The sequence below is a fragment of the Cervus elaphus genome, chromosome 13, assembly GCF_910594005.1.
Source record: "Cervus elaphus chromosome 13, mCerEla1.1, whole genome shotgun sequence".
Lineage (NCBI taxonomy): Eukaryota > Metazoa > Chordata > Mammalia > Artiodactyla > Cervidae > Cervus > Cervus elaphus.
This window is the reverse complement of record NC_057827.1, coordinates 27,950,684-27,971,846: the sequence shown is the minus strand read 5'-3', so window position 1 is coordinate 27,971,846 and position 21,163 is coordinate 27,950,684. Positions and strand designations below refer to the sequence as shown.

At 40.3% G+C, this 21,163-nt stretch overlaps 1 protein-coding gene across 7 annotated transcripts in view; it reads left to right on the top strand.

Moving 5' to 3' along the window:
• Window positions 1-21,163, top strand: part of SH3GL3 (SH3 domain containing GRB2 like 3, endophilin A3) — a 107,185-nt gene that overhangs the window by 38,925 nt on the left and 47,097 nt on the right. For 4 of the 7 annotated variants that reach the window (XM_043921944.1, XM_043921946.1, XM_043921945.1 and 1 more), the window contains exons 2-4: window positions 11,383-11,451; window positions 16,667-16,739; window positions 19,027-19,170. In XM_043921944.1, the coding sequence (XP_043777879.1) occupies window positions 11,383-11,451; window positions 16,667-16,739; window positions 19,027-19,170 (286 nt within the window). Of the gene's footprint in view, window positions 1-11,382; window positions 11,452-13,003; window positions 13,065-16,666; window positions 16,740-19,026; window positions 19,171-21,163 lie in introns of those variants that run through there. The other 3 variants (XM_043921947.1, XM_043921948.1, XM_043921949.1) reach the window with 3 other exon arrangements.

The window sequence follows — 21,163 nt, the reverse complement described above, 5'->3', positions numbered from 1 at the left end:
TCTTAGCCACTAGACTGCCAGGGGAGTCTCAGAAAGCTCTTCTTTTGACCTGATTATTTGCTTGCACCTTTCATCCTGGGTGTTGCTTATTTGCGCTGTAATAGAAGATACCCTCAACAACTGTGATGTCAGTTGGAAGCTCCAGTCCCAGTCTTGAGTTTTGGAGATAGTCTCCTCAAATGACGTCTTCTACAAACATGATGTGGGCAGACAGTCCACACTCCTGTCCTTTTGCTGCCGGACTGGCCTTTTCTGTCCCCATTTCTGCAAGTTTCTGGTACCTGCCTTGGGAATTGCATTTGCTTTGTGGTCACACTAATGCTGCTGCCTCATATTGGCTCTGGAATTGAGTTTGATCCATTGACTTTCCTTTTTGCTTTGTCATTAGGCTGCTTTTTAAAAAGCAAAATTACTAAATTTTCTGAGTCAATAGTTTCAGTTTGGCAAAGAAGAGGCAAAATGCATGCAGACTCTGAAATCTGCATTGAGATCACAGTAAGGTCTTTTCCTGATTAAAGTGTCCAGTGAAACCTCGTGTGTGACTGTAGGAAAAAACCTATATGGGTAAGAGCATGTAGAACTGAAAAAAATATTACTACTCTGGATAAAATAAATAAGCTTCAAAGATATATTGTACAGTACAGGGAATAGAGCCACTTATTTTACAATAACATTAAATGGCGTATAAATCTTATAAAAAATTTGAATTACTGTGTCGTGCACAAAGATTTGTACTAGTTGTTAAATCAAGGCTGTGTGAGTCTCTCAGTGTCCGACTTTTGCGAATCTCTGGGCTGTAGCTCCCCAGGCTCCTCTGTCCATGGAATTCTCGAGGCAAGAATACTAGAGTGGGTTGCCATGCCCTCCTCTAGGGGATCTTCCCACCCCAGGGGTCAAACTCGTTTCTCCTGTATCTCCTGCATTGCAGGCAGATTCTTTACCTGCTGAACCACCCGGAATTTAAATCACCTATATCTCAATTTAAAAAATAAACAAAAGAACAAAAAAGAAAAACAATTTTAAAAAGCTCAAATAGTTATCTTCCCCGCCCTCAGCAAACCATAGAGATGGTCCACATTTTGAGAACAGAAGATGAACCCAAATCTGAATTTATATTTACATCATTAGCATCATTTTATTTTACTAAAGGGTTCTTTGATGATGCCTTTAAGTAAACAAGCTGCTGAAGTGAGTTAAAAGCATGTTTTGAATCATGAAAAAACAGAATTACACATTTTTTCAGGGACACACCCCAGAAAGGAAGTATTGCTGTAAAGTGTAGAGCAAGGTCATGAAAGTTTTCATGGGAAGGAAAAGAATGTAACATTGCTTTTTACCTCTTCTTTCCCCCTGATCAGCACCTCCAAATAGACCAACTGTACATTGTACTGTTACAGTTTCATGGCTGCAATATCAGTGACGTCTCGCTTGATTTGAGTCCTTTAGCCTTGAGCTCAGATGACCCTGTGGAAACAAGCGAGTACTTTAAAAATGTCCTCAGAAGAGTTTGGAAGGTCAGGGCTGTGTGGGAGGGTTTATGGAGGAGGCACGGGGTGGGTGCCCTGGAGGAGAATGGAGGCTCTTCGGAGAAGAGACAGAGAAGGTCCAGAATTGCATCTCCCAGGAACCTGCTGAGACGGGCTTTTCTTGCATGAGGCTGCCATGTTGAAGGGGACATGGGTGGTGCATCCAAGCCATTCCAAGCAGCACTGAGGCTTTCTTACCTCAAGTTTTTAATTGTGTTTAAGGTCATGTTATGGGCTTCCCAGGTGGCTCAATGGTAAAGAATCTGCCTGCAGTGCAGGAGACATGGGAGATGTGGGTTCAATCCCTGAGTCTGGAAGGTCCCCTGGAGGAGGAAATGGCAACCCACTCCAGTATTCTTGAGCCTGGAGAATCCCATGGACAGAGGAGCCTTGTGTGCTGCGGTCCATGGGGTCTCAAAGAGTTAGACACGACTGAACACACATGCAGAATTTGCAGGAGGAGTTCATGTTAGTAGTTTCTTTGCTCCCTGGGGCCAAGCTTGGGAAGCTTTTATGACATCTGGCCCTCAGCTCAGATACAGACCCAAGTTTAACTTAAGCATCTGGTGTGGCCTCAATACTTGTGGGGTTATTTTGTTCAGTTTTGATTTTGCTGTTATCTTTTGTATCCCTCAGTGGTATCACATTTCCGGTACCAACTGAATGTGAAATCAGTGGGGATTCTCCTCCATGAGGCCCACGTGTTGGCAAAAACATCAACTATCCCAGCGGTCACCAAAACCTTCTAGTAAATGGAGAAGGTCATATTTGGTGTACAGGATGTTAATTTAACCCAACAGCTAGGGTCAGAGGATATGACAGAGGCCGTAGAAAGGGATTAAACTATGTAAGGTGACGTCTTCTCCACCTGTTTTGAATTTTCAAATAAGTCTGGCTTTTTTTTTCCTGCTGAACTGCAAGACTGTGGGTTCTTAGTTCCCTGACCAGGGATTGAACCCCAGGCCCTTGACAGTGAAATCACTGAGTCATAACCATTGGACTACCAGGGAATTCTCTAGTCTGGCTCTTCTTGGAGTATTGGGGGGTGAGTGAGGTCAGCATGAGAGGAAGTAACAGTGGAGTGTGAGCACAGTTAGGGAGATCTGAGCCTAAACCTTTGTGGTCCTGGAGATTTTTTTTTTTTCTGCAAGATGGTGTTGGTGAATCAGCATTTTCTTCTGAAAGCTTCAACACTTACAAGTTGCTGCTCTATTGACTTAAAAGGAAATCTAGATACTCTATTCTTTGTTGTTTTCTCATGAACAATGTGTCTTCCAATTCCCAAAGAGAAGTCATATAGGTTCATGCCTTTCACTTGTAACTCTGTGTTCAATTATTTTGTTTGATAGGAGGAATTTTTTTTCTAAGTTTCTGAGATTATATTCCACATAGCTCTTGTAAAGTGACCCAGACAGAATCAGAAGTTAATAGTATTTTTCTTATCTTGAAGTTACTAAAGCAACAGGTTTGCTTTCCTTCAATTAATCATCATGCTTTTCTTTTCTGTTATTGCCATGTAGCAACTGTACAATGAGAATTTTTTTTAACCTTCTTAATTTCACTGACTGGAATCTTCTTATCTTCATTGGAGACCACATGATTAGACATAGTATAGTTATTTCCTTGCTATCATTCAGGATCAAATTTTCCTGGACTTTTACTGGAGAAAAGTGTCATTAATAGAAAGGGCTTCCCATGTGATACTAGTGGTAAGAACCCACCTGCCAATGCAGGAGATGTAAGAGACACGAGACTCCAATCCCTGGGTTGGGAAGATCCTCTGGAGGAGGAAATGGCAACCCACTCCAGCATTCTTGCCTGGGAAATCCCATGGACAGAGGAGCCTGGCGGGCTACAGTCTGTGGGGTCGCAAAGAATCAGACACAACTGAGCAACTGAGCAGAGCAGAGAGTCACTGATAGAATTTCAAGCAATATCCTTAACATTTCCGTGGATTACCTCAGTGTCCTTCGGTGCATTGACGGGGAGTGGGAGGGGGAGCAGTTATTGGCCAGGAGGCCTACTGTTTGGCATGTACTCTTCTAGTGTTACGGATGCCGTCATGAGTAGGACAGACGAGATCCTGCTCTCAGGGATCTCACAGGCCCCTGCGTGGGGCTGGCCGACAGTCAGTGGGATAAGTGCTGTGTTAACACTTACTGGGTGGAGGGATCCACAGGAGAGGCACCCAGCTAGGTCATCCTTGTGACACTCGAGCTGAGCCTTGAAGCCTCGTTAGGGGTTAGCTAGATGGGAAAAGCCTTCCGAGGCATTGGGAATAGCATGTGCAAAGGCTGGAAGGGGCAGGATACTCCAAGGGACTCAGGATTAGGAAGGAAGGGGTGTGCAGTGTTGATCAAGAGTGGCGGGAAAGCGACTAGAGCAGTCAGATCACGGAGGGCATGGTCCACTATTTAAGGAGATGAGTTTTTTAAAAAGAAATTTTGTTAAGGGCTTTTTTTAAATTATTCTTTTAAAAATTAATTTTATTTATTTATTTTTGACTGTGCTGGGTCTTTGCTGCATGGGCTTTTTTTTTTCTTTAATTGCCAGCAGGATCTGCTGTCTATTGTGGTGCGCGGGCTTCTCACTGTGGTGGCTTTTCTTGTTGTGGAGCTCAAGTTCAAGGGCTCAGGCTTTGGCATGCTGTCTCAGTAACTGCAGCTCCTGAGGCTCTAGAGCTCAGGCTCAGTAGTTGTGACGAATGGGCTCGGTTGCTCCGTGTCATGTGGGATCTTCCCATATCAGGGATCGAACCTGTGTCTCCTGCATTGACAGGCAGATTTTTTACCACTGAGCCACCGGGGAAGCTGAGGTGGGTTTTATTTTAAAGGCAACGGGAAGCCACTGAATCAGTGCGGGGAATGACATTATTCAGTTGCCATTTCGGATAGCTGACTGGCAGCTCTATGGAGGAGGGGTTAAAAGAGCCCAGCTCGGAGGTTCTCAGAGTAGTGGCCTGAACAGAGGATGTGTTCATGGAAGTGGAGAGAAGGTGATGGAATCAAGACATGTTTGGGATGTAGGATAGTACTTAGTGGCTGATGAGTTGGGGGTAGGAAGGGGAGGAGTGTGTGTAGGATGAGAAAAAAAAATAACTTCAGTGGTAATAAAGGAGTATCCAGGGATGAAAGAGAAGAGACTTAGGTTCCACAGGCCAAGAAGAGGAACTCTGAGGAAGAGGTTGGTCAATAGAGTCAGAATACCCAGAGAGACCATGTTAGTGAAGAGTGAAAATTTATTTTGGGAGTTTAGAAACTAAAAGGTCATTGGTGAGAGCAGGTTGAATAGAACCATTCAAGGTGTATCAATACTAAGGTCTATCAAGTAGGAATGAGTTTGGCTGCAAGTTATTATAGTTGTGGTTCCCCGATGGCACAGTGGTAGAGTCCGCCTGCCAATTCAGGAGATGCAGGAGACATGGGTTTGATTCCTGGGTTAGGCAGATCCTCTGGAGGAGGGCATGGCAACCCACTTCAGTATTCTTGCCTGGAGAATCCCATGGACAGAGGAGCCTGTGAGAGTACAGTCTATAGGGTCACAGAGTCAGACACAACTGAAGTTACTTAGCACGCATGCACCCATGTATATCTATTATATAATATATACATATATTATATATATTCACATATATAATGGTGAATGTATATGTATATATATGTAATAAGCCTTATGTCTCTACATTTTGCAGATAAGGAATTGGAGGCACAGAGGGCTTCCATACTTTGCCCAGTTACTCTCTAATCAGCAATATGTCAGGGGTTTGAACCAAAATGGAGTGACTGCAGACCCCGCCTTCAGGTATAGATGTGGGAATGGGGACAGGCTGGGCAGTCTTTGTTGATCCTTGTAGCTTTCTATATGGTTCTTTTTATCAAGTCTCTAGATGAATTCTTGGGAGCCCACTCTATTCTATCTGTGCTCGTTTTATTCAGACTTGGAATTTCTCTGTATTAATTTTTATCTTAGGAGCGGTTTTCTGCCATGTCTATATTGGTCCATTTCCTCAGCTTGCTAATCCCATCTGCTTTCTGTCTTCTAGGAATTTCTCACCATTTCTGATCTGCTGCTAGCACCCTTTTGTTTTTCAGCACTGTTATGTATGTGTCAGATGCCTCTCTCTCTATATACATATATAAAAAGTTTATTTAAAGGTATTTGGTACAGTGAAGAGGAAGATGTGTGTGTTCAAGCCACCATCTTGATTCAACATCTGCAACATTTTATCTATCTACTTTCTCTTGTTGACATTTGTTAATTACTTTATCCTGCTGCTGTAACGATTAAACTGAAAGTAGCATTTAGGGCACAGTGGATGCAATACCATGTGATAGCCTACAGGCTTTTTGTTCTTTTGAATTTAGGTGATTCGATTCTGTATGGTTTAGTCACAGTTCTAAGAAGCAGACCCTTCCAGATGTAAATAGTCAGACAATGAACTTTATTTCTATTTTTGAGACAAGGGAGGAAGAAGTGGACCAGTATTGTTTATTAAGCTTCCCTGTGGATAAATAAATCATGAAAATATGATAATTGCAACTATTGAAAGCATTGAATGCAGGGCTCATGGGAGAGTGAGTTAAACATTTTTTTTTTTTATAAAATACATACAGGGAAGTGACAGCTCACACATATGTAGCTTGATGTATTTGAACAACATGAACACATCCACAAAACCAATTCACAATGTAGAAAGTGACCGGCTCCTTGAAATGCTCCCTGGTAACCCAGAATTAAAGATAACCATTACATTTATTTCTATCATCATGGGTTAGTTTTTTCTGTTATTAAATTTTATGTGAATTGAATAAAACTATCCCTTTCCCCCATCCTTCCTGCCAACAATGGTCAGTTCATTCTCTACGTCTACAACAAACTTTTTCATATTGATATTATGCCTTGCAGCTTTACTGTATTTATTATCTCTATAGTTTTTAAGTGAAATCTTCAGGGATTTCAATATACGAAATCACGTCATCTGAAAATTGTGACAGTTTTACTTCTTCCTTCCAATATGGATGCCTTTTATTTCTTTTCTTTCCCTAACTATAGGCCTTCCAATACCATGTTGAATAAGAGTAGTGAGAGTGAACAGCCTTGTCTTGTTCCTAATTTTAGAAGGATAGCTTTCCTTTTTTCACAACTGAGTATGATATTAGCTGTGGGTTTGCCAATCATAATTATCTTAAAGATAATTTTTGATGTCAGTGTTGGGATTGCCTATTGGGTTGTTATTTTTCCCTTAATTTTCAGTTGTTTGGTTCAGTCTCTTGGCATGGTAAATGATTTTTTTATTTTAATGGTAGATGCTGTATATGAAGATTTCCTCCAGAGAGAAAGTTTTATTCTGCCACATAATGAGGGTAAAGGTCAATAACCCTAATGCACACAGGGACTGAACTGATTCAAGTTTGCATATCAGGCTTTGTGAGGGCCCATCTCTTTCGACCTTGCCTTTAGGCCTTCAGGGTTTGAACCAAAAACCCAGGGTGTGTTTACTGAGGTTTCTTGTTTTGGGGCATCTTGAACTCTATAATTTTGTCTCTTGATCACTGTGATAATGCAGAAATCTCCACTTCGATCTTTAGCCTTCTAGCAGCCACTTTTTGCTGGTAGCCAAGCATCTTGCCTTGTGCATATGCAGCTTAAGAATTGTCAAAAGCCTTGAGAGAAAATTGCACACAGCCTACTGGGTTTACTTCTTTATATGTCCTTTTTTCTTTTCCTGAAATTTTGGCCTCTTCTAGCTTGATTTCCTAGGTTACAGTGCACTTTGGTTTCCCTCTTCCCAGCCCAGCAAAGCTGCTGCAGGTTCTAAGCTGAGGCTTTCTGCTTAGCTTTTATATCATGTGTTGCAAGGCAAGAATTTCCCCAAAGGGAAAAAGCAGCTGTGAATGTATTGCTCTTCTCAGTGCGTTTCCCTTCTTCATGATTTTGGGCCTCTGAAATCCTGATTGCCTTGGTTGCTCTCGGCTGCCTTCAGAGATTTTAAAAAATCATCTTGTATTTTGAAATATTTTTAGACTTACAGAAAGGTTGCAAAACTAGCACAGAGAACTCACAAGTGCCCTGTGCTCATCTCCTAATGTTAACAACTTACAAATAACCTTCATGATTTAGATTTACACTTGAGTTTTGCCTTGTTTTCCAAGCTGATAACAGCAGGACACGACTACTGACTGGTAAATGAAAAAAAAAAAGGAGCCAATAAAGAAGGTGAAATTTTTGTTTCAGGTCTTCTCAAAGCACATACTACTTGGCTGAGACATCTCCCATGACCAGATATGGGTGGTAAATGCTCTATCTTACATGCACCCCCTTGGAAATCAACAATGCCCATTTCCACTTTAAAGTCTCTGAAAAGTCTCTTTTAGTAGAGGTCTGCTTAATTTTGTTTATCGCCGTGTTTCCAAGGACATGGTGAAGGAGCTGTTCTGTCTGACTCTTCCTCGTGTCCTGTGCAACAGGTGTTTTGTGGCACGTGTGTTGGAAAATACTGTTCCAAAACACATTCTGAAATCCTGAGGTATAAAATATGCTTCTTTACATTTTCTCCTAGGTTCTGGCTTTCTTGCTGTCCAATTTCTTGCTTCATAAAAGGGAAGAAGTTGGAGAAGCCAAGAGTTCTTTGAAAACAGATTTTTTTTTTTTTTTGCACAAGCAGAAGTCCAAGGCTGTGTTAACATTTACCAGTAAAACCCCAACACATCTAGATGAAAAGCAAAAACTTCATGTCTCCCAAATAAATGTCTTTTGCATCACTGCTCTGTTGTAGTCTTTGATAACGGTTTTTATTTTCCCATCATTGATTAAATTGGAACCCACCGAGAAGTAGATGGTGAATGAAGATTGCCATCTCTGATTATAGTAACAGGCCATCCTGGGACAGGTCTAATTGGCAACATGACCCTTTTTCTCAGGAGGGGAAGATCACAGGAGATACATTTCCTTAGCTATGTGTATTTTAGATTCGTTACTTCCATCTCGCAAGCCCAGGTCAGATGCAGTGTTTATGATGGAGAAGCTGGATAGGTGAGGGCTTACTAGTGTTTAAAGCTGAAGAGGGTAGATAGAGTTTTAGATTAAAATTTGGACACTCTTTCACTGTCTGCCTCTTCATTGTGTGTGTGTGTCCCTTATCTCCTAATGAGTCTCCTTGTCCCCCTTCTGGTCAGTTCTGGGAATTTCTTGGCACCTTCTCATCCATTTAATTTGCTTTCCTCCGTCTGGGTTTGAAGAGTAAATTGTGCTTCTCTCTATTCTGCATCTCGTTGTGTTACGGCCGTTTACTTCTGCTTCTCAGCGTAAGTGGTTGCAATGTATTTAAGGAAGTTTATTTTTGCTGTACTGGGTCTTCGTTGCTGCCCGGGCTTTTCTCTAGTTGTGGCGAGCAGGGGCTCCTCCCTAGTTGCAGCGCTCGGGCTTCTCTTTCTGTGGAGCACAGGCTCAGTAGTTGTGGGGCATGAGATGAGTTGCTCTGCGGTATGTGGGATCTTCCTGGACCAGGGATAGAACCCATGTCCCCTGCACTGGCAGGCAGATTCTTTACCACTGAGCCACCAGCTGCTGCTGCTAGGGAAGCCCTGAAATGTATTTAGATTGATTGATCTTTGTACGTTAGCATATTGACCTAGTTGGTAGACTTTAAGATGTTTGTTGAGTTAGATTGAATGACATGTATCAGTTTGAAACATGGAGGTGTTTTTTTTTTTTTTTAATGAATTTAAAGTAACACATTGATTTCAAAACACTGATTTTGCTGCATCTCACAGATTTTGATGTATCTTCATTATTTTTTTTGTAACTCCTCTTGGGAATTCCTTTTAAACTCATAGTTATTTAGGACTGAATTTTAAAACTTTATACCTGCATATTTATTTATATTGTTGATTTCTAATTTAATTGAATTATGGTTAAAAATGTGTTCTGTATGGTGTTGACTGATTTGTGACCTAGTAAATGATCACTGTTTCTAATGTTCTATCTGTACTTGCAAAGACTATATATTATCTGTTTATTAGTTGGAGGGATATATATATTTGTGCATATTTTATCAAAGATATTAATTTGATCATTAAAACTATCTGTATCCCTTCCAAGTTATTTTCTTTTAATCATGTATGATCTGCCAGTTTTCTGAGAGACTTGTGTTAAATCTCCTTAATGATTGTGGATTTGTTATTTCAGTTATTTCTCTCAGTTTTTGCTTTATTTTTTTTTCTGAGTTATGCTGTTAGGTAGATTATATTATACCAGAATTTTGGTGAATTGCTCCATTTATTATTAGATCAGGTCTCTCCTTATTAATTTTGTTGTTGTTCTTCAGCCACTAAGTTGTGTCTGACTCTCTGAGACCCCATGGACTACAGCAGGTCAGGCTCCCCTGTCCTTCCCTATCTCCCGGAGTTTGCTCAGATTTATGTCCATTGAGTTGGTGATGCTATTTAACCATCTCATCCTCTGTTTCCCCTTCTATTCCTGCCCTTAATCTTTCCCAGCACAGGGTCTTATCCAATGAGTTGGCTCTTCACATCTGGTGGCCAAAGCATTGGAGCTTCAGTTTCAGCATCAGTCCTTCCCATGAAGATTCAGGGTTGATTTCCTTTAGGACTGACTAGTTTGATCTCCTTGCAGTCCAAGGGACTCTCAAGTTTTCTCTAGCACCACAATTTGAAAGCATCAATTCTTTGGCGTTCAGCCTTCTTTATGGTCCAACTCTCATATTCATACATGACTACTGGAAAAACCATTGCTTAGACTATATGAACCTTTGTTGGCAAAGGGATGTCTTTGCTTTTTAATATGCTGTCAAGGTTTGTCATAGCTTTCCTTCCAAGGAGCAAACATCTTTTAATTTCATGGCTGCAGATGCTAAAGAATCTGCCTGCAATACAGGAGATCTGGGTTCAATCCCTGGGTTGGGAAGGTCCTCTGGAGAAGGAAATGGCCTTGCCTGGAAAATCACAGGGACAGAGGAGCCTGTCGGGCTACAGAAAGTCAGACATGACCTAGCAACTAAACAATAACAAGAAGATAATTTATCTATTAATATTTTCACTCTCCTGTGCGTTACATTTTAGGTATGTCTCTTAAAAGCTATACAGCTGGATTTTTAAAATCGACTCTATTAATTATCCTTTCATGTGTTGAACTTATTTGCATAGATAATGATTACTGACCTTTCTGGACTTGTGATTACTATCTTAATTTTGTAGTTTCCACTTGTCACCTTTTATGTTCTCCTGAATATCCTTTATCTTTGTTTTCTTTTGGATAGGGAAACATTGATTTTCCACTGATGTGCTGGTGTGGATACCATGTTATAACTCATAGTATTATATGTATGTTAATTGTTTTGTGCTTTTAGTAGTTACCACTAATTACATAAAGCAGATACTTCTCATACCTTATTAAATCAATTACACCATTCATTCTCCATCTCCTCCTTAACACGGATGAACCTTAGTGTGTTCAAAATAAGTGGTCTGGTGGTTAAGACTCCACACTCCCAATGCAGGCGGCCTGGGTCGTTCCCTGGTCAGGGAACTAGATCTCACATGCCACAAGTAAAGATCCCACTTGCCGCAACAAAGATAAAAGATCTTATTTATGTTTCTACTAGAGAAACTGCCTTGTGTTTTACATATAGTAGGTGCATAATAGATGTCTGTTGAATGAGTGAGGAGTGTGTATTTTCCCATATTCTTAGCCATGGTTACTCCTTCCAATGATTTTCTTAAAGGATTTCATCCAAAAAAATCCAACAATTTGGAATTGAATATTTTTTTTGGTAATAATTTGAGTCAAATACTGTGATAATGAATGATTGTACAATTACTTGTGTTTATTTCTACAGCTGTTTAGTGAAAAAATAAGTGGTGTTGAAGGAACAAAACTAGATGACGAATTTCTTGACATGGAAAGGGTAAGAGAACATTTTAATGTAAATTATCTCGTAAATTTGACTTTTACTGTGATATGACATATACTGATATCATAAAGGATATTAGAGTGGGGATCTAGGAGGTGTGAATTATAGTGTAGATTATGAAATCCAAAAGGCAGTTCTTCAAATCAAGACTCTGGCTCTTGAGAGATGGGCTATGGCTAACTGGTGCCCTCTACTGGACAAAGTCAGAATGCTCAAAAGATGGCCCATCTTAGTGAACAGTTTCAGCCAAAGTAATTGTGATTAAGTATCTTGGAGAGTCAAAATGTGTTATTGGGAGGAGACTCTTCAAATACGTAAACATTGATCTAATGTGTGGAAGACTCTGTTTCCATGTGTTACAGCAGCTGCATAACAATTTTTATCTTGGTTCTGCCACTGGAACCAGCTACATCTACTTGAATAAGCTGTTTCAAACTTTCGTGACCTGTGACGCAAGGATGATAATGTGTGCTCTGCTTGCCTCACATGGATGTTTTAAGAATTATGCAAAAAAAAATTCTATGTGTGAAAGCATTTAAAAAATCCAGTGAGTGTACTATAGAAATGATTGTTATCACATTGCAAAGGAAGACTATGGACTCTGTATCTCTGAACAAGCTTCCTGGTCACCTGTGTGAAGTCCTTTGTTGTTGTTGTTTAGTCGCTAAGTCGTTTCTAACTCTTTTGCGACCCCATGGGCTATATCCTGCCAGGCCCTTCTGTCCATGGGATTTCCCAGGCAAGAGTAATGGAGCGGGTACCATTTCCTTCTCCAGGGGATCTTCCTGACCCAGGGATGGAACCTGTGTCTCCTGCATTGGCAGGAGCGTTCTTTACCAGTGAGTCACAAGGGAAAGCCCGTGGAATAGTTTAGGCGGAGGCAAAAGTGGGACCATTACTAGTTATCAGTCTCCTCAGTTCCCTTCCCTTTGTTTTGGGACCTTTAAATATAACCCTGTGTTAATAATCAGACTCCCCCAATGAGAGAGGACTGAGAGAAATCAGAGCTTTCTCTGCTTTCCAAGGAAAGGCTTCCTTGGGTGTAACATGGCGGATACAGGCGGTAGCAGGTAGCAGGGCTTTCAGCAGATGCTGGGGAAGGGAGTCCAGCCCCAGACTGTGCCATGGGGTGTGTGTGTGGGGTTACCCTCTACAGGATGCTCTGGACCTGGCCTCACTGTCCTCCAGGGAGCTTCTTGTTTTCTGGGTGAGCACAGTTAATTTTCTAGCAATGTTAATGCCTTGACAGAAAGCTTATTTTGTTTTGCTTTTGGAAACAGTTTTGGAAGAATGAGAAACACAGAACATTTAAACATCACTGGCATACCTAAAATAACTAAAATTTCTTGATAAATAAAGATATTTTATGCAACTTTGTTACTAACAAAGTGATTCAGTTGAAAGGTTAAATTTAAAAGCACATTTCAGGAATTTTAGTTGCAGTTGGTGGACTGAAACCTCTCTTGATTACTTCTTTTTCCTCCCAAAACCCAAGTGAGTGACAGAAGAAATATAAAAATAAAATCTATTATCTGTTTTATTACAGCATCGAAAAGCATGGAAATATCTAATAGGTGACAAGAAGCTTTAAGGACTTTCTACAAGAGGTGAATTAGATGATATTAGACTCACCTGAAACATAACATAGAAATGACAAAGTTAATGTTGGTTCAGTGGTAAAGAACCCGCCTTCCAATGCAGGAGACATGAGAAATGTGGGTTCGATCCCTGGGTTAGAAAAATTCCCTGGAGGAGGGCATGACAACCCACTCCAGTATTCTTGCCTAGAGAATCCCGTGGACAGAGGAGCCTGGCGTGGTGTACTCCATGGGGTTACAAAGAGTTAGATACAACTTAATGATGGAACAACAACAAATGGAGAGAGATATTCCATGACAAATGCTAACCATACACAACAGAGGAATAAAAGTGATGTCAAAGTAAAATCTGAGGCCAAAAGAATACTAACTGGAAGAAGAAGATTTTAAAACATTATCGGAAGATGTATCATGTAGTCTATGGGAATACTATGACATCATATAACATTGTGCATCATATAACATGGCATCTAAATATAGAAGGCAAAAGCAATCTCAAACACATAGAGAACTGACAAAAATGCATAGCTGTCCCATAAAACAACAGATTAAATTGACAATAATAAATAGGATCATAGGGAAATTGCATAAAATATGACTAGTAAATTTGATTTTAAGTAAATATAGATGTCTGTATTTCTCAAATTGAGAATTTATAGTCACTTCAAATTCCTTCAAAGCAGTTTCAGTAATCAACTATTTACTGGACTGTAGGGAAAAAAACAAATTTCCTAAGTAAAATCGTAGAACACAAGAATTACAAAGAGGGTATAGTTTCCAAATTCTGGATGTTTGGAAATGGAAGAACATGCAAAAATAATTCTTATCTCAGGAGGAAATGGAAAGTAAAATTAAAGATCACTTAGTCATGAGAATTCTATGTGTCAAAACCTGTGATATATAGCTGTCTTAAATGCATTTAATAGAAAAAAAATGTTGGAAGAGAATGAAAAAAATCATTCAAACTAAAAATTAGGAAAATACAGCAAAACAAATCACTCTAGGTGGAAGGAAGAAATCAATACAGATAAATGAGAGATTAATCAAATACACAATAATAACAGCAAAAAGGTAGACTCAATCAATAAAACCAAGAATTATCTTTTTTGAAAGACCACTTCTAGTAAGTGTGAGCAAGAGAGGGGAAAGGGAAAACACAGATAAACTACACAGGGAATAAGAGAGATACAAAGACAGATGTGGGTTCTTTAAATAATTTTTTTAAAAAGAGAATATTATAAACCAGGACTGTCAGTAGCTCTGTAAGGACTGAGGTCTGGGAGTATCAGGGACCTAGACTTTGGGGCACCTCAGAGGTAGGTACCAACACATATGGAAATTCTAGGGGTAATTAGCCACCAAAGATGCCCAGGGAGACATTACAAAAATAATTGTCACCTCTCTGCTTTCTCCCATATGTCCTGATGGTTTGCTGAGATATGTACATTGCATTTTCTTCCTTTTTTTTAAAAAAAAAAAAAAAGCTTTTTTTTCATGTAGACCATTTAAAAGTCTTTATCAGATTTGTTACAGTATTGCTTCTGTTTTATGCTTTGGATTTTTTGGCTGAGAGGCATGTGGAATCTTAGCTCCCTGACCAGGGTTTGAACCCACACCCGTTACATTGGAGAGCGAAGTCTCAGCTACTGGACCATCAGGGAAATCCCTTCATTGCATTTTCTTAATCTGAACACATGTACCCACCCTACCCCCGGTATTTCCACTTATTCTAGAAGCAAGGTTTTGTTTTTAATTTTTTTTTGTTTGTTTTTATGCAACGAGTTATTTTTTCAGTGTTTATCTTGATTGGCCATATTTGCAACATGGTTAGTGGCATCCTCTTTCATTTGTAAAGGATTCGTTCCCTGTATTGATTCCTGGGCTGTCTTGGAAGCACTGCCAGTATGTGCAGAGCAAGGCCTGTTGAGTTTTGGGCTGTTTGTTTCTTGGTGTTTTCCCCCCAAAGAAACAGAAGAGTCTAAGTAGAAAGTATTCTTGCCTCTGTCTCCTCTCACCCTCACCCTTCAGAGGTGATTCTTAGATACCTGGTGGCTTTTCATGTCCCAAGAGAATTGTGTACATGGAATGACCATTTCAAATTGTGCTTTAATTAATATTGAATTTATACAAAGTTATAAATCTCAAACCCAAGTCTTAAGCCTTAAACTAAACGTATGAATCTTATTCCTACATTTAGTAATTTCAGTATTGGGCTTTCCTTGTGGCTCAGCAGTAAAGAATCTGTCAGCCAATGTAGGAGACATGGGTTTGATCCCTGGGCCGGGAAGATCCCCTGGAGGAGGGCCTGGCAGCCCGCTCCAGTACTCTTGCCTGGGGAATCCCATGGACAGAGGAGCCTGGCAGGCTACAGTCCATGGGATTGCAAAGAATTGGACATGACTTAGCCACTAAACAAGAACAACTTCAGTATAGAAAAATGGTGATCATTTTCAGTGAACTTCACTTTAGGTTCCATTAGTCACACACTTAACAGATGAAATGCTTACACATTTATCACCAACTCATTATATAATTAGGCAAATTCCCTTCGCGTTTTCAAACTACAATACAAATGCATTGCTTAGGATTCCCTCAAGCTTAACATCAAACCTAAAACAAATATTCATTCTCATTACTGATGATTTTTAAATTGTTCTCATGAGTGGAATATCCCTTTCCTTTAAAACATTCTCTTTTCGACTATTAATGGTATAAAATAAAGCTATTGAAATGTGCATAGTTAACTTTACTGTATATGCTCACATTTATCTTCTGGTTAACCAAAAGCCACAGTGTCCAGAATTGGTTTTGTGGAAGGAGATTCAGTCTTAATCTAGCAGGGAAGCCTCTGAGGTGAACATCTTCTGACCACAGAACGGAAGAATGTGTATTTCAGTGATAACAGTCATGATGCCTCCTCTGTTGCTGGCTTACTGAAGTAGCTCCTCATGTTCTTGTTCAGTTGCTAAGTCATATCTGATTCTTTGTGACCCCATGGACTGTAGCCCGCCAGGCTCCTCTGTCCATGGGACTTCCCAGGCAGGAATACTGGAGTGGGTTGCCATTTCCTTCTCCAGGGGATCTCCCCGGACCACGGATGGAACCTGAGTCTTGAGTCTCCTGCATTGGCAGGCCAATTCTTTGCCACTGAGCTACCAGGGAAGCCCATAGTTTCTCATGTGAATCTGTATTCTGGCATCCTATATAAGTACAGAAATTCAAGTTCACCCAGCAATCATGGAAAGTTTGGCTCAGAAACATCTAGGCTTGGTTTTGAGAGACCTTCAAGTATATCCAGTAATCTAGTGGAGCATAATAACTTTTCCAAGTTTCCTAAATATTACATTAATATTCAATTTAATGCTGAAAAAGAAGTTAGTGTTCTCCACTATCATTGGGAGGAGCAATTATTGAAAGGATGCCCCAGAATCTAAAAGTTAAGAAAATGTTCCCTCTACCCAAAATGTTGAAAGGCTCATTTGAGTTAAAATCATTGTAACAGTGTTGTTATAAACACTAACTTAATGAAATGAAATTTATTCTTGTTTGTTTTTCTGTTGAATTCGTTTGTCATTTACTAATATTTTTATGTTTCTTTCTTTTTTTAAAAGAAAATAGACATTACCAATAAAGCTGTTGCAGAAATTCTTTCAAAAGCCACAGAATATCTTCAGCCAAATCCAGGTAAAGTTAGAAAATGTCTTGAAATATTCAATTGTTCATTCACAGATTCTAATAACCGAGTTTTACTGAGCAACACAGATTCTAATAACCAATATTTACTGAGCGTATGGTTGACATGATCTAGAAACAGTGTCCTCTATGTCCAAATAATGAAATTAAGTAGTTTAAAGTTGAGTGACTAAAGGTAGTTGCAGTGTTTCTTAGCTGATGACAAACAGAGCAGAGACTTCTGTGGACTACGGAGACATTATTTGGATGGAGTCTTGGTCTTAGAGCAAGACACTTCTGCATGCATGCGGGTGTGCTCTGTCATATCTGATCCTTTGCAACCCCATGAACTGTGGCCTACCAGGCTCCTCTGTCCATGGGATTTCCCAGGCAAGAATACTGGAGTGGGTTGCCACTTCCTTCTCCAGGGGATCTTCCCCACCCAAGGATTGAACATGTGTCTCCTGAATTGGCAGATGGATTCTTTGCCACTAGTGCCACCTGGGAAGCATGAAGACACTTTTCTAAGCAAAGAGATGCTTTGGAAACCCACTAAATATTTTGTCAATACTTTCTTATTCAGTTGCTGCTTCTTTTTTTTTTTTTTTTTAATTCTGCCATCCTATTCTAACAGTGTCAGTGACTTTGAAACTGCTTTCACTTCATGGCTCAAATGCTGATGAAGTGAATCGGATAAACCTGAGAAACATGAGCAGCTCCACTGTTACTGCAGCTTCTTGACAGGAGGTCTTTCATTCCTAGGCACTGAAGCAGGATTCCCTTGATGAAGTTTTCCTAAGTTCTAAATTATAGAGACCAACAGAGGGCGTCCAAGTTTTGAATTCTGTGGATTTCCAAATCTGCTTTTACTTTGTATGAATTTATTATTTGTATATAATTACTGTGATTCCCTCGTCTGTAGGAATCAGCACACATCCAAACATCTGAAAATCTAGGAAATAAATCTAAAAACATATATCGGATAAAATATTCTACATTTTAACAGAATCCTTGGGTGTTTTGCAGGCACATTAAAGTTTGGGAAGCACTAGCCTAGAATACATGAAAATAAATATGTAATTATTAAAATCAGAGAAAATAAAAGTTTACCCCTTTACTGCCTAAAATTATCTCAAACATCACCTCACCTGCAGAATAAAATCTCAGATCCTTAGCTTGGAGTTCAGTTCATAGTACCATTTTCCCCTAAGTATTTCCTGATTTGTTCTGTATTAATTTCTTCTTCAGTCAAAGCAGCCTCCCCTTTATCTGTTGGTTATAAACCATAAGCATTCCTTTTTTGCATCTTACACTATTTTTGAACTTTCAAGATGGGGGCATCTTTTCATCTTTATTCAGCATATTGTTATATTTTATTTTCTATGTACCACATAAGACTTTATTTGTGTAGTGACATCTTGGATTTTTTGCCTTCCAAGAACTATGTGTGAACTCCTTGAGGGCAGAGTATGTCTTAGGTGTCTCTCTTTTTTTAAATTATTATTTGACCACCTTGAGTGGCATGGGGGATCTTAGTTCCCTGATCAGGGATTGAACCCATGCCTCCTGCAGTGGAAGCACAGTCTTAACCACTGGTTCACCAGGGCGTCCCTGTCTTAGGTCTCTCTGAGGTCCTAGTAGTTAGCATGGGGTGTCGCACAGAGCTGGGATTAGTCAACCCTCATGGCCTAGGTCAGAGAAAGGATCTAGTGGCCACCCACCATTTTCCTTGGGTTCAGAAGTAGAGCTGCACCCAAGGGAGCATCAACCCAGACTCCTGTTCACCATGGGAGTGTCCGTCTCCTACTGGTTCTGCTTCCTAAATAGGAGTGTGCCATGCAGTGCCCTTGTACCATGACATTGAAGATCATCAGTCTGGATGCACTCTTGGGGGTGGGGGTGCGTGTTAACCACCAATTGGTTTGAAACACCCACTTCAGACATTCTATTCTTAGTTTGCAGCCGGTCCCTAGGAAAATATGTCTTCTCCAGTGTCAGCGTCTTGACTCAATGAATTAGCTGTGGATAGGGTAATGATAGCCTCGCTTACTATAATATTATTTGAGAGTCAACACTGTGTGCCCTAATTTCTTTTTTTCCATCATGGCCCTTAGCACTTATCCTAGTTAGTAATCTAGGAAACCATGTGAGAAACTGGGTCACACAGGGCCCTTCCTGTCTCAGGTCTCTGACATTGAGTCTAGGGCGACCTTGATTTCGCAGCCGCATTTGTTAAATGCTGTGTACCTGTCACTCTGCCGTTCCACTTTAAGGAATTACAAATGATAATGTTTTTAAGCATACAGAGCTAAGCTAGGAATGCTGAACACTGTGTCGAAGATCCGAGGCCAGGTGAAAACCACTGGGTACCCGCAGACGGAGGGCCTGCTGGGTGACTGCATGCTGAAATACGGCAAGGAGCTCGGGGAAGGCTCCACTTTTGGTGAGTATTACCACATCACTGGGGAGAGCTGAGCACACAGCCTTCGTTGAGTTTTGGTAATGCACAAAACCTTCATTTTAACAACCCTTATTAATTTTTCCTATTATCAAGAAATGCATGTTCAGGGCTTCCCTGGCAGTCCAGTGGTTAAGACTCCACACTTCCAATGCAGGGGCACAGTTCTATCCCTGGTCAGGGAACTAAGATCCTGTATGCCACATGACATGGTCAAAAATTAAATTAATTAAAATTAAAAAAATAATACATGTTCATCTTAGGACATTTAGAAAACATAGGCAAGTAAAATAAAAGAAGATGCCAGCATCACCTATAGTTACCTCCCCACTGATGGGCCCAGTTATACTCTTTGTTGTTTGTTCTTTATATTAATACCTTTGGTTTATTCTTGTATTTATTCATATACAGTTTTTAAAATTTTAAAGTGGGGTTATAGCAGTGGCCACAGGACTGGAAAAGGTCAGTTTTCATTCTAGTCCCAAACAAAGGCAAGGCCAAAGAATGCTCACACTACCACACAGTTGCACTCATCTCACATGCTAGTAAAGTAATGCTGAAAATTCTCCAAGCCAGGCTTTAGCAGTACATGAACCATGAACTTCCAGATGTTCAAGCTGGTTTTAGAAAAGGCAGAGGATCCAGAGATCAAATTGCCAACATCCGCTGGATCATCAAAAAAGCAAGAGAGTTCCAGAAAAACATCTATTTCTGCTTTTTGACTATGCCAAAGCCTTTGACTATGTGGATCACAATAAACTGTGGAAAATTCTGAAAGAGATTGGAATACAGACCAGCTGACCTGCCTCTTGAGAAACCTATATGCAGCTCAGGAAGCAACAGTTAGAACTGGACATGGAACAACAGACTGGTTCCAAATAGGAAAAGGAGTACATCAAGGCTGTATATTGTCACCCTGCTTATTTAATTTATATGCAGAGTACATCATGAGAAATGCTGGACTGGAAGAAGCACAAGCTGGAATCAAGATTGCCGGGAGAAATATCAATAACCTCAGATATGCAGATGACACCACCCTTATGGCAGAAAGTGAAGAGGAACTAAAGAGCCTCTTGATGAAAGTGAAAGAGGAGAGTGAAAAAGTTGGCTTAAAGCTCAACATTCAGAAAACTAAGATCATGGCATCTGGTCCCATCACTTCATGGGAAATAGATGGGGGGACAGTGGAAACAGTGTCAGACTTTATTTTGGGGGGCTCCAAAATCACTGCAGATGGTGACTGCAGCCATGAAATTAAAAGATGCTTACTCCTTGGAAGGAAAGTTATGACCAACCTAGATAGCATTTGCCAACAAAGGTTTGTCTAGTCAAGGCTATGGTTTTTTCAGTGGTCATATATGGATATGAGAGTTGGATTGTGAAGAAAGCTGAGCACTGAAGAATCGATGCTTTTGAGCTGTGGTGTTGGAGAAGACTCTTGAGAGTCCCTTGGACTGCAAGGAGATCCAATCAGTCCGTCCTAAGGGAGATCAGTCCTGGGTGTTCATTGGAAGGACTGATGCTGAAGCTGAAACTCCAGTACTTTGGCCACCTCATGCGAAGAGTTGACTCATTGGAAAAGACACTGATACTGGGAGGGATTGGGGGCAGGAGGAGAAGGGGACGACAGAGGATGAGATGGCTGGATGGCATCACCAACTCGATGGACATGAGTTTGAGTAAATGCCGAGAGTTGGTGATAGACAGGGAAGCCTGGCGTGCTGCGATTCATGGGGTCGCAAAGAGTCAGACACGACTGAGTGACTGAACTAAACTGATAGTATGTATACCCTAATTCCCTTTTGTAATCTGCTTATTCCCACTGACTATAAACATGGTCCATGTTATTAAACAATTTTCCACATTACTTTCCACTGTGTTTTTTTTTTTTTTGAGGATAATTGCTTTACAATGTTATGTTAGTTTCTGTTGTACAACAGCGTGATTCAGCCATATGTGTACATGTATCCCCGCCCTG